Below are 12,179 nucleotides of genomic sequence, written 5' to 3'. Positions count from 1 at the left end.
ATATATATATATATATATATATATATATAATTACTTTCTAAATATACACAGGTCATAAAGAACAACTCGTCGAACAGGAACAGGCTTTAATAGTGGCGAAACAACGAGTGAGAGAAACGCAAGATGAGCTAGAGGAATTTCGCTCTACTACTCAAGATCTATCCGTTCAACTGGAGGATTATCGCAATAAATATTTGCAAGTCGGTTGTTGTTCTTGTTTTTATTGAGACCAAAAATTACGTTTAATCCATTTATTTTTCTATATGTGCAAACAATTATAAAATTGAGAAATTCATATAATTTAGGCCCAGCAATACGTTGAAGAACAACGAAGGCAAATGGATCTTATGGAAATGGATAACGCGCGAATGAACGAAAATGTTACTTTGGAAATCGGACGTGTTAAAGTATTATATTATTTATTACGGCCTGTTTGTCGAGTCATTTATGAAATTATAATATTCTTAGAGGATTAATATAAATTTCCGTACAGTCATTTTCATATTACATACATATATAACGTTGATACAATACACTCAGAATCAATTCCAAGAAAAATTAGCCGAGCTTGCGCCACTGCCCGAAATCTTAAAACAATCGCAAACGAAGTTACAAGAGACGCAGCAAATACGGTTAATCGCCGAACGCAATTGTGAAGATTTGTCGCGGGAATTGCAAGGATACAAAGATAAACTTCAGATTCAGCAAAATGAAGTGGAAGTGTTGCGTGCTCAGTATCAGACACTTCTGGTTGTAACTTGCTATCTTAACTTCGTTAACTCAGTGGAAAATGGTACATTATTATGAATCGCTTTGTAGGACGAAAGAGGACAAGGAACCGGTCGATTCGAAGAGATAGAAAAAAAGTGTGGCGAACTGCGTAACGAAAACGAGAGAATGAAAAACACACTGACACGACTCGAGGAACAAAAGGCGCAGCTTCAAAAACGCATGGATGAGAAAATGCATGAGAACGCGCAGTTGTTGTCACAATTGGATCAAGTACGACTCGGTTTCATGTGTAAAAAGGGTTTCTTTAGGAGGACATTGACATCTTTTTCTTTTCTTTTAAGGTAAGAGAGGAATCTGCTCGACAAGTAGCGAGAACGAAAGACCGATGCGAAAATATGCGATGCTCGATGCAGCGTCAGATCGCTGAAATGGAGAGAGAATTGGCACAATGTAGAGCAACGGCGCGGGCCGCACAGCGAGACAGAGACGAAGTAACTTTTAAAAAGTTTGGCATAAAACATTTCACTTATTCTTAATAGAAAGAACATGTACTTATAGTATGTTTCCCGTTAACGTTTACGCAGATTAGACAAAAAATGCAGGGTCAAATAAATAACTTGAACGAGGCCTTTGAACAAGCGCAACGACGCATAAGATCTCTGCAAGGTCATGTGAACTATCTCAAGACCTCTTACAGTAACATGTTAATCGACCAACGAGAGAAGACACCGACCAGTATTCCTGCGGGAGATGCTCCAGGCTTAGGATATGATTCCTGCGACTGCAACTATTAAACGTTTCACGCTTTTTATTATAATAATACACTATACTTTACTTCAGCATAATGAAATTGTGACGAATACGCCACGTAACATCGCACATATTTTTATCTCAAATAATAGTACACTGACTACTAACGCAATTTGACAAAGTTATTTTGTAAAAATAATTTACATATGCTGTCATTTCCTTTATAAATATATATAAACTATAAATAATATATAAAAAAAACAGAAAAGGAACTTATAAAGGCATTGTTTAAATCCTACTTATCAATACATTAACACGTTCGCTATCAGCATTACATATGCGTGTGACTAATTTTATAAGAGGTCAACACATCACATATGTGTGACACCGATCATTTTTTTCTTTTTATGAACATAAATAAATCATCATCTGTGTCATAAAATTACACAAATAAAATACAGAATGATCTAAAAGAAAGGATGCTCCTCTCCCAACCGCGATAACGAACGTGCTAAGAGCAAAAACAGAACAGAAAAAAATAAAAGAAAATCGACATTTATGGCTATTGGATATGCATATATTAAATGCAATGTAAACATTTGTGTTTTATTATATGTATATTTTATTTAATAAATCGACTATGTATGATTTTTATATGCAAAGAAATTGGAGAACTTCGTTTATGATAGCAACGCAAGAGTTTATCGAAAAAGAGAAATTAAAACAAGAATATGATATATGTACATATGCAGTAGGTATATATATAATTAACATTTAGATGAATTCCGTTAGTTCGTGTCCACAGAATGAAGCATATTGAGCATGTTAAGAATAGCATCCGAGCGCGATCGCACCTTTTCCATTTCCATTCGAAATTCTTCCAGCTGACATTCAATTCGCTGTGCGTAAGCATGACAGCATCTGCGACCGAAAATTTAATAATCTTAATTTTGAATTTGCCATAATCTCAAATATAAATATTAATTCTTATGAAGGTATGCAATTTTCGTGATGTTATCGTTGTTCTACCAACAACGTGCAACAATATAATTAACAATATAAAATTGTTACGAGTAATAATGTTACATTTATGCATGTGTATACATTTCGTCAATTCCGGGTCAACTATGGCCGCGTTCGCTTTGGACGCTCATGCGCTGAAAGCGTTTAAATTCTATCTTCGACGTATAATAAACAGCAAAGATAAAATGACGCTTTCAGCGCGTGACTGTCCAAAAGCGAATGCAGCCTATATTATATACAAGTCGAAAAGAATACTCGAAAAAATATGTAAAAGCGTACCTTCCATCAGATTGCCCTGGATTCGAACATGACGGTTCGGCAGATACACATGGCGAAATTTTGATTTGGGGAGAACAACTCGTTGAAGGTACCTCCTTCTTGTGTGAACAACTTTTACTAGTACTAGGTGTGTTCGGATTGTAGCAATCTCCGCAACCTCGCAAAAAGTCCATTAAAATATTTCGTACTCTTTTTCCACTTAATCTACGTCGTCGTGTCTGAGGACAACACATGAAATTAATAAATACAGTTATGATCGCGCGAATTCTTATGAGATGTATCAGTCAATTTCCTTATAACTTACCTCTGGGGTCTCGTTAAATTGTTTATGTGTTATTAATGGTTCTTCTTCATTTAAGTTAGAAGAATGATAATGACATGTTCCAATACATTCTTCATCTGTAGTTAGTTTTAATTGGTCGCATGAGGAAGCACCCATCGATGTATTACAACGTTTATGGTCCTGTAGACAATTTTCTCTTGTATCATGTAGTGAATGATGACATGCCGCATGATACCCGCATGCAAGTTCATTGTGCTCTGTGGCAGGATTGAAATTTTCATGTGAATGCTTATTAGGCGTTGAATTGTTTGAAAAACTCTGACGATGTTCCTTGACGCTGTGTTTATCTTTGCTACAGTTACAACAGTCTTCAGACTTCTGCTTTTCTTTGTGCGAAAAGCAACTGCACTTTTGTCCTAATGTTTCTATATTGTGAGCACAGCAGGAATGTGACTTTTCTTCAGGATGTATTCGCTTGTATTTCAGCCATTCTTTATGTTTTGAGGAATCACAATCTTCGCAAGTGGGAACGCACACACTTGGACTACACGCTCTATCCGCATCTACTTTGTCTATCGAACAGTGTGGCTTGGGCGTATTATTAAATGACATTGAGTGTGGACATGAAATATTAGATGTAGCTGAACTCATCTCCAATTTAGCTGGTACTTTTGATTTCTTACTTGATGAACACACTATATTACTGCCGTTGAATCTTGTCTTTTGCCAGCACTTCTTATCAGTTTTTCCTTTAGTAGATGTTTCCATTTCATTGTCATTCTCAATCATAGATTCGTCATTAATCTGAAAAAATACAATTTAAATACTATAATTTAAAGAAAACATATCTTATCTCATAATTCACTTACAAAAATAACTTACCTCTTTGCCCCAAATGTTGATGGTCCCATTTATTTCAGACATTCTTATTTCTACGTTACCAAGTAAAAATGGACCACATTCTCGCGTGCGTGTTTTTTCACTAACAATCTTGTCTTTTGTAGGCTCTTCTGCTTGAATTAGAAAACTACGTTCTGCACTATTTTCATTCTCGTGATAAACAAAGAATTTTACATTATCTTCTGGATCATTAGCATTTTCGGTTTTGCTTTCTACAGGTGTTGCAGTTCTTAACTGGTTTGTATTAATATTACATGAATTTTCTTGTGATTCCGATCTCTCGTTTATCGAATTATATGGATACTTAAATTTGTGCTCCGCATTAGACGTCTCATATAACTTTGATTCTACAGAACTTTGGGAAGTCTTGCAATTTTGTAAAAAGCCAGGTGGTCCAAGAATATCAGAGATTTTCCTCTTTTTGGAACTGGAAGATTGACCCTGATAGCTGCCATCATCATTCTGCAATTCCATCACTGTACTCTCATTTAACCTCTTCTTCGAATTTTGTACCAGAGGACTTTCTGGTTTTGTTTTTCCCTGTGTAATACTTGAAAGAGTTTGTAAAATTCGGGATGAAGTTATAAATGCATGTGATAGTGTACGTGTATTTTTTCTTGGTGTGTCATCAGTTAACATTATACTGTCATCAGAATGTAATGTTTTTGATGCCTCTGGTGGTTTCATTGATACTGACAAATTACACGCACTATCAGTCCACTGCTCGATAGAACTAAGTGTTGAAGCAACGCTGCTACCTGATACTTTATTATGCTTCTTTATATCTATAGACTGCGCCTGATTGCAATCTTCATCAGTTACTTTGACTGGCAAAGTTTGTTCTTTCGTTACAGTAACAAAGTCTGTTTGGATGCAAGCGACTTTTTGTATCGGAGGTTTATTTTTCTTTTCATATTCTGTTAACAATTTTCTCAATTCCTCTACCTCTTGTTTCATTTTTAGATATTCTACAAGTTGTTTTTGATATATGTCATGCAAGTTGTTATATTGTACAGTTTTCTGATTTAATTGATCTTTCAATGCAATAACTTCTGAAGTATCTAAAGTTGTTTTATTGAATGCTTCGTTTGCTTTATCAAAGGCTGCTTTCTTGTCCTTATTTTTTTCTTCGTTTTCCATTATATTAATGTGTTTAATATCTTCGATCCTTATGGGGCATATTCCATCATTATCGTCTACATTAGACATATCCATTGGTTCTGCATCATTATAAGTTTCAGACTCAGTAAACTCCTGCTCCATAACTTGTGCATTTTGATTTAAATCGGTTTTCTGACTAGATTTTGAGGCACCACGCATATATTCTTCATAACTCAAAGTTTGTATATTGGAAAGTACTGGTGATCCTTGATGACCATTTTGAACAAGAGATGGTTGTATAGTAACACCAAATTGTCGAGTTTCTCCTTGAGTGAAATCAACTTTAGCTATTCCATTTTGTTTCTTATCATCAGAGTTTACATTATCCTTTATATCCTGTGCAAAGGGTACATTTATTTGAATTTCAACTTGTTTATCTAAATCTTCCTCTTGTATTGATTTTAACTCGTTCTTCTTATTATCTTGACCATTTAACATTATTGATGAAGTATTGCAAGTTACTTTATCCTTCTCATATGCATCTGCAATTTCTAACTCCTTAATCGTTTTCACAGCATAACTCTTTATTGTTCTATTTGTAGGCTTTGTCTCTTCTATATCATTATCTTTACGTTCATCATTACTTTTACCGTGAATCGCATCTTCACTCTCTTTTATATGCTTTTCCAAGGAACGTCTATTTCGATCCTTTATATCTTGTATGTAAAGCTTGACCTTGCTTTTCACATGGTGATATTTTGGTTGTAATGGTTGCTTCCTGCGTACCATGGGAAACATCGTAATGTTTTGTGGAATGTTTAAATTATTTTTTCCCCAAGCTGCATGTCTCTTCTTGTATAAATCATACTTGCTTAGATCTTGAAGAGAAGAACTCTTTTCTTTGTCACGTTTTTTAAATTCTTTGTTTAAAATAATATCAGCAGATACTCTGTCATAATAATCATCATATACTTCATCTTCATGTATTTGTCTAAGATTCTCCTCATCCTCATCCTCCTCCTCGTCCTCTTCCTCATCATCATCATCATCATCATCATCTTCCTCATCTAATATATGCTTCAAGCTATTTGGATGGCTACGATCTGAATCATTATCAAGCTCCAAATTTTCCATATCTATAATATAAAATGATTATTTTATAAACCTAATATGTACAAAAGTTATATATATACTGATATCTCTCTCAAAGATACAGATAATACTGATTGTTTAATCAAAATTGTTTTATCAATAAATTGTTTCAATTTTGCCACTGTGTGGATACTCTGTTATTGACTTACCATCACTGTCCCCATACTCGTCTTCATCATCTTCATCATTGTAAGGAAGGTGATCAGTTTCCTCTCCAGATGACAGAACATATACGCTGCTTGCCGCTTGATCATCACTGATCATCACAGTATAAGGACTCGGACTTCGTTCTTCCTGCATGGGCGCGATTCCCGGCTGCTTCGTGTTCACGACCTCCGACGAATCGTCGCGTCTGGAGATGCTGGATACGCTCATATACGTCGGCATCTCCTCATCCTCGAGCAACGCCGCGTCTGTCCGGTCCATCATCAGTTTCGTTTCGCTCTTGGACGAATCGTTCGGTACATCCTCTGTCGCCTTTGTCTCCGCCTCGGTGTCGTCGGGCGAATGCTCGCTGTTCTCCGACATCGTGGAAAGCTACGTGCGGGGTGAAAAAACGGCCGATTATTGTCGGGAATGCCGACGAGCGTGAGCGTGAGTCGTGGCTAAAGTGCCGCAACAATTTACTTCAGGTGTATCCCGAGCATTCACCGGCCCGGCGAATGTACGTGGCGTGTGTTGGAAAACACCTTTTGACTAGCCGCCATTACGGTGATGCTCGCGAGAGCTAGGCCTTTCGCATATTCGATATTGTCGCGCACAATTTCGTTTCTCGCTTTACATCGCCGCGAACAGTCCGCGTTCTCTTTCGATAATGCGAATCAATAACCGAACGACTGATCGCGCGCGTCTCTCCGAGTCTCTTTCAACACCGAGCTCCAATCATCGCGAGATTAATGACCTGCACGTCGCAGGACCGTACACACGACGCGGAACACAGTGTGACTACTTGTTTCACTCGTGAAGCTGCCTGCATCGGTTTATACGTCGATAAACGTAAGTTAAACTGCAAGAAGCATTACTTCGATAGTATTGCATATTAATCTGCAAGATTATTCTTTTCTCTTACGTTACGTACAAATACACAGTCGCGAATGCCGAGATTAACGTCACTTATGCGCATGTGCCTCGCAATTGTTGGAAAGCGCGCGCGCGTGCACACACACACGCGTCCACGGGTTGTTTAGTTTTGTTTTATTGCAACAATCGATCCCGCGTTAGCGTATACAATTGAAAATTTGTAGCGCGTCGTTGTATTTTTTTTTCTTTGTTCTCTCTTACGTTATTGAAGCAAAGAATGCGGCCTGAACATAAAGCACATGCATCAAGAAATCAATCACGTATACAATACGCAAAAATACTGTACTTTTCTATCTTAAGCCCCTGATTAGTTAATCATTCCATGCGTCTGTGTCATATACACGATTGTATTATAATTGAAAATGTCGATCAATGACTGCACAGTTTTATAAAATAGATTTTTTGCTCTGTCCGTTTCCTAGCAACTGATCGAGCCTCGACATATCGGAGAGAATACGTGGAAGCGAACATAACCTGAGCAGAAGCACTTGGCGAGAACTTTGGGTTACTAGTGACGCAACTAGCGCTGCTCTTCGCAGAAGGCAACACCATTGTTGTTAGTAACTACAAACGTGGTGTGCGCGCGGCAATTCGATTACAACTTCAGCAGCGTCGTTCGATTGCGCGACAACGATGGCCGCGACAACTCATCTGACTATAGAGTTCGGGTAAGATCGAAAAATATGAGATACATAAGTATACATGAGCCGAGTAATACGGTCGCGTTTGGTGAGCAGTACGATAAATCATCGCCGTGTCGAATGTTCGCAGGGGTGGGGCGGAATTGCTGTTCGACAAGAAGAAGAGGCACGAGGTCGACTTACCTGGCGTCGAGTGTGAGTATGCTGCTTGCCGCACTTTCAAAATTGTATGGTACAATTGATGTTACTTTCGCCCGCTAATTCGGCATGCGAAATATCACAGGGACCTTGGGACAATTGCTAGTCTGGCTGCGAGATAACCTCCTCACTGAGCGGCCGGAACTCTTCATGCAGGGCGATACGGTGTAAGTGCTCTCGCGATTACCTTCGCATACACTCAGTCGACCTCAGCGTAACCTTGTTACCCTGACGATCGAATGAATACTAATGAATTCGCGATAATGCAAGCGCACTGCTGCAAATATGGAACACACTCCACAACTTGCAACCTCGAGAAAAATATCTAAACTAAAATGGCGTAGTGTGTGCAAGTTCATTAGTAATTCTGCAGATGTCAGCACCGTACACTGACGAGATGCATTGTAAAGACCACGGCGCATGGAAAAACTCGAGTAGTAAGCAGATTGACCAATCATGGCCGATGATTCTCACTACAGTCGAAGAACAGTCGATTGTGATTGGTTAGTTTCCTTACTGCTTAAGTTTTTTCGTGCGCCATGGCTCTAATGCCGGAAGTTCAATACTGTCGCACTTGGTGAAGTAAATTCGACGTTTGAAACTAAGCAGAATTTTTAGATATATATAACGTGATATTTGGAGAAAAATATCGCAGGAGAGTTACACAGTATGTTTGATATGAAGGCTAAGATCCTCTTGGCGCTACAATGGTCATAAGAGAATTGGTTTGTTCGTATTTTTTCGCACTCTATCTTCTTACTTTTTTTCTAACCTTCGAATATACATTTGTTTTGTTCTAAATGCGAAAAATGTAAAGGGCTATCTATAATGGAGAATTGTACGCCGTAGCAGTAAGAAATTGACCAGTCACATTCGATTATTCTTGTAAAAATCCAGTATGACTGGTCAATTTCTTACTGCTATGACGTACGATTTTCCATTGTAAATGGAACTTAACTCCTTGTCTACAACCTTCCCAGATAACATGCATGTCTAAAAGATGTCGAAAAGATATTTAAAAGACGTCTTATGCAACAAAATGTTGTATATGTTGTCTTTTAGGTGTCTTTTCGACATCTTTTAGACATGCATGTTATCTGAGTTGCTTTAATTCTTACGCTGTAAGAAATTGACCAATCACAGTTGATTATTTTTAAAATAATCGATTATGGTTGGTCAATTGGACAAGGTTGTGAACAAGAGTTAAGCAACAGAATTTAATGGCTGTAAGAAGTAAGAGTAAAGGGGCGTCTACTCCCTTGTCCACAACCTTGCTTTAATCTTTAAGCCGTAAGAAATTAAAGCAAGGTTGTGGACAAGGGGATAGTTGATTATTCTTCTCGCATTCGACTGTGATTGATCAATTTATTTTTTCTTTATTTATTCTTACTTTTTATTTATTTATTCTTACTTTTTACTTATACTCTTGTAGACGGCTATTGTAGATGGATCTTTAGGGTCACGACACACACAAAACTGTAGGCAGTGAAACTTGAGCAGAAAATTGACCAGTTACAATCGATTATTTTCGAATCGTAAAAAGAATTCTCATTGGTGGTCAATTTGCTTATTACTCAAGTTATACTGCTTACGATTTTTGTGTGCTCTCGGCCTTACCCGAGGTACGTGTAATAAAATGACCGCTGTGCACGTTGTTTGCTGGTGGTGCTACAGATGTCAGCATTTGCGTGTTACTAGCGTATTAATTAGGATCACTATCTCGATTTATGAAGTACATCTCGGTCCGTTAGCAACTCCCGACTGTCGTTACATCGTGGACCAAAACCGGCATTCGTATAATAGTTTACGAGAATTTCTCGAGAACATTTCTGGAACGATCGACAAGATATAATGGTGCGTGAAAGAGAAATTATATTGGGAACAGGGACCTTATTCTCGAAAAATATCGTATACGATATTTCTATGAAAAGCTATAATACGTATATTATAGCTTTTTATCGAAATATCGTATACGATATTTTTCAAGAATACTTAGATGAGTCGCGGATCGACATCGCGAATTGAAAGCTTCAAAATACTATGGGTAAACTCCACTTGGCGATCACGTTGACCGTATAAGCGTCATTCTAATCTTATTTCTCACTGAAGAGAAACGGAGTGATATTCCGCGTTGACGCGATCGTCAAGTGAAACTTAACCTGTGTAAGGACCAGTTGTTCCAACTCCTTGGTAAATTAACTGATAGTTAAATCATACGTCTATCTTTGTCTAAGTTGAAGGAATCAGTTATCAAGAAGTTGAAACAACCGGCCCTAAGATAAGGAAAAATATACAACGAGAGTGCGCACTCTCACGCGAAGTTATGAATATTAATCGATCGCAGCGATTATTGCGTCGATCAATCGATCGTATCTACCAATCTTGCGAGTTGGCGTGCCTGGCCAATCAGCGGTGAATATTATTCGAAGTTTCTCGTCCGTCATTGCGAGTGTTTTGCGCCAAAAGTCGCGGCGTCCTTTCGTTCCTTCCGCGTTCGTTTCGTTAACTTTCTGTAATTGAGGGGGAGTACGCTAATGCAGGATCCGTAAGTTTTTAATACGCAACTCGCCTGCTGCGGCGAATTGTAACTCGATTTAAGAAGTTTGTCTTGTTTATTTAGGAGGCCGGGTATTCTGGTTCTGGTAAACGACGCCGACTGGGAATTGCTGGTGAGTGTTGCGATATGCATACCTTCTGTTTTATCCTGTTCTGCTTCCCCGTCCACGTAACACGGGTATCTCGAGTATTTTCATGAAAAGATAAGGAAACTAACTCGACCGTCGTAAGTTTCAAAATCTTATATTGAAAACCTCAGGTATTATGCATGTTATATTGCGTACAGAGAATTTAGGTTAACTATAGTACTAACCAAATGTTAAATATTATAAATGTTTCTCGAATGTTTGTTATATACGGCGATTGTGAAAGGTTTCTCTGTCTTTTTGCATAAACACAGAAAAATATCGCTCTACTCTGCTAAAAAAGCGATTAATTTATTTACTGTCCTTTCAAGTAATGATTATCTTCAATAAAGAATATTTTTTTAATAATAGTCTTAAAAATATACTCATCATAATTTTTAGAGGAACTCATTATCACGCATTCAAAAGAAAAATCTATTCTTTTTAAAAAGATATTATGAAACTTTATCAAAGAAACAGTTGGCTCGACTCTCTATGTAATAAACAAATAGAATCTTTGTTTTTTTAATTTAATATTTTTTATTGAAATTTTAAATGTGCTAGGATCCAGGATGTATCTTGAATAAATTTGTATCTTGAATATATTTATGATGAACTCATGATAGACATTGTGAATATATAAACTTGTGAAATATATGGAACAAATGATATTCACTTGAATGTAGTATATTTTTCTGTGTGTATGCTTTTGTCTTTTACTCACTGCAATTAAATTTACACTTGATTTCAACTTGATAGCTCTTGAAATATGACTTTTTTATATCTTAAAAATATTCTGGAATTATTAAAGCTTTATTCAAAGGAGACCTTTTAAATACAGTTTTAGATGTTCAACGAGAAGGGCAGGCGGATTTAAATTCGAAAAGGATTGAATAGGCTATTTAACTTTGCAATTCTTAAGTCGTCACATTGATATGAAAGGTTAATGCGCCATGTTCCCTGCGAACGAATCCTCTGAAGAGACGAGTTTTATGTATCTTCTCCAGATTTTTCCCGAATTATTAAAAACTTATTAGGGATACATTTAACTGTCCAGACTTAAGTGCCCGGCCGAGTTGAGATATCAAAAAAAAAAGAAGTTAAATGTGATTTTTAACCCGTCCGCGATAAGAGGATCGATACAGGATGACCCGAGGTTGTTTCGAGAGGAGAGAAAGAAAATATCGAAAGACGATACCGTGAAAACCAGTAAATATCGCGAGCCCTCAGAGACTGCTTGCTCCTGCATTTTAGCATTAATAAAGCAGAAGAAGCTCGATTGCGGTTTGCGCGTGCTGGAAAGTCCCCGGGAGGGAGAGGAAGAGAGAGAGAGAGAGAGAGAGAGAGAGAGAGAGAGAG

The 12,179-nt window shown here is 37.5% G+C and overlaps 3 protein-coding genes across 5 annotated transcripts in view; 2 read left to right on the top strand and 1 right to left on the bottom strand.

The window, feature by feature from the left end:
- LOC116840720 (nucleoprotein TPR-like) overlaps nucleotides 1-1,526 on the top strand; it is a 7,112-nt gene extending 5,586 nt beyond the window's left edge. Inside the window, exons 14-19 of the mRNA XM_032807810.1 lie at nucleotides 52-200; nucleotides 306-407; nucleotides 541-750; nucleotides 820-1,002; nucleotides 1,074-1,223; nucleotides 1,317-1,526. Coding sequence (XP_032663701.1) covers nucleotides 52-200; nucleotides 306-407; nucleotides 541-750; nucleotides 820-1,002; nucleotides 1,074-1,223; nucleotides 1,317-1,526 — 1,004 coding nt within the window. The remainder of the gene's footprint in view (nucleotides 1-51; nucleotides 201-305; nucleotides 408-540; nucleotides 751-819; nucleotides 1,003-1,073; nucleotides 1,224-1,316) is intronic.
- Nucleotides 1,526-8,477, bottom strand: LOC116840718 (kinesin-related protein 4-like). Of its 3 annotated transcripts, none has more exons than XM_032807807.1 (6): nucleotides 8,125-8,477; nucleotides 6,370-6,757; nucleotides 3,950-6,204; nucleotides 3,089-3,871; nucleotides 2,785-3,002; nucleotides 1,526-2,403 (listed from the first exon to the last, which is right to left on the bottom strand). In XM_032807807.1, the coding sequence occupies exons 2-6, from the start codon at nucleotides 6,746-6,748 to the stop codon at nucleotides 2,271-2,273; spliced, it is 3,768 nt and encodes a 1,255-aa protein (XP_032663698.1). In that variant the 5' UTR covers nucleotides 6,749-6,757; nucleotides 8,125-8,477; the 3' UTR covers nucleotides 1,526-2,270. The 3 variants fall into 3 exon arrangements, with proteins under 3 accessions (XP_032663698.1, XP_032663699.1, XP_032663700.1); XM_032807808.1 differs by lacking the exon at nucleotides 8,125-8,477 and adding an exon at nucleotides 7,587-7,751; XM_032807809.1 differs by lacking the exon at nucleotides 8,125-8,477 and adding an exon at nucleotides 6,848-7,005.
- The window catches only part of LOC116840728 (ubiquitin-related modifier 1), an 8,614-nt gene continuing 4,259 nt past the window's right edge, over nucleotides 7,825-12,179 (top strand). Inside the window, exons 1-4 of the mRNA XM_032807831.1 lie at nucleotides 7,825-7,968; nucleotides 8,072-8,136; nucleotides 8,225-8,306; nucleotides 10,760-10,808. Coding sequence (XP_032663722.1) covers nucleotides 7,934-7,968; nucleotides 8,072-8,136; nucleotides 8,225-8,306; nucleotides 10,760-10,808 — 231 coding nt within the window. The 5' untranslated portion in view covers nucleotides 7,825-7,933. The remainder of the gene's footprint in view (nucleotides 7,969-8,071; nucleotides 8,137-8,224; nucleotides 8,307-10,759; nucleotides 10,809-12,179) is intronic.

The sequence above is a fragment of the Odontomachus brunneus genome, unplaced genomic scaffold (assembly GCF_010583005.1).
Source record: "Odontomachus brunneus isolate Ranch 3 - 2012 unplaced genomic scaffold, Obru_v1 Obru_scaffold_011, whole genome shotgun sequence".
In the NCBI taxonomy this organism is placed as follows: Eukaryota; Metazoa; Arthropoda; class Insecta; order Hymenoptera; family Formicidae; genus Odontomachus; species Odontomachus brunneus.
Note: the sequence above shows the minus strand (reverse complement) of the source record. Positions and strands in the feature narration are given on the sequence as shown.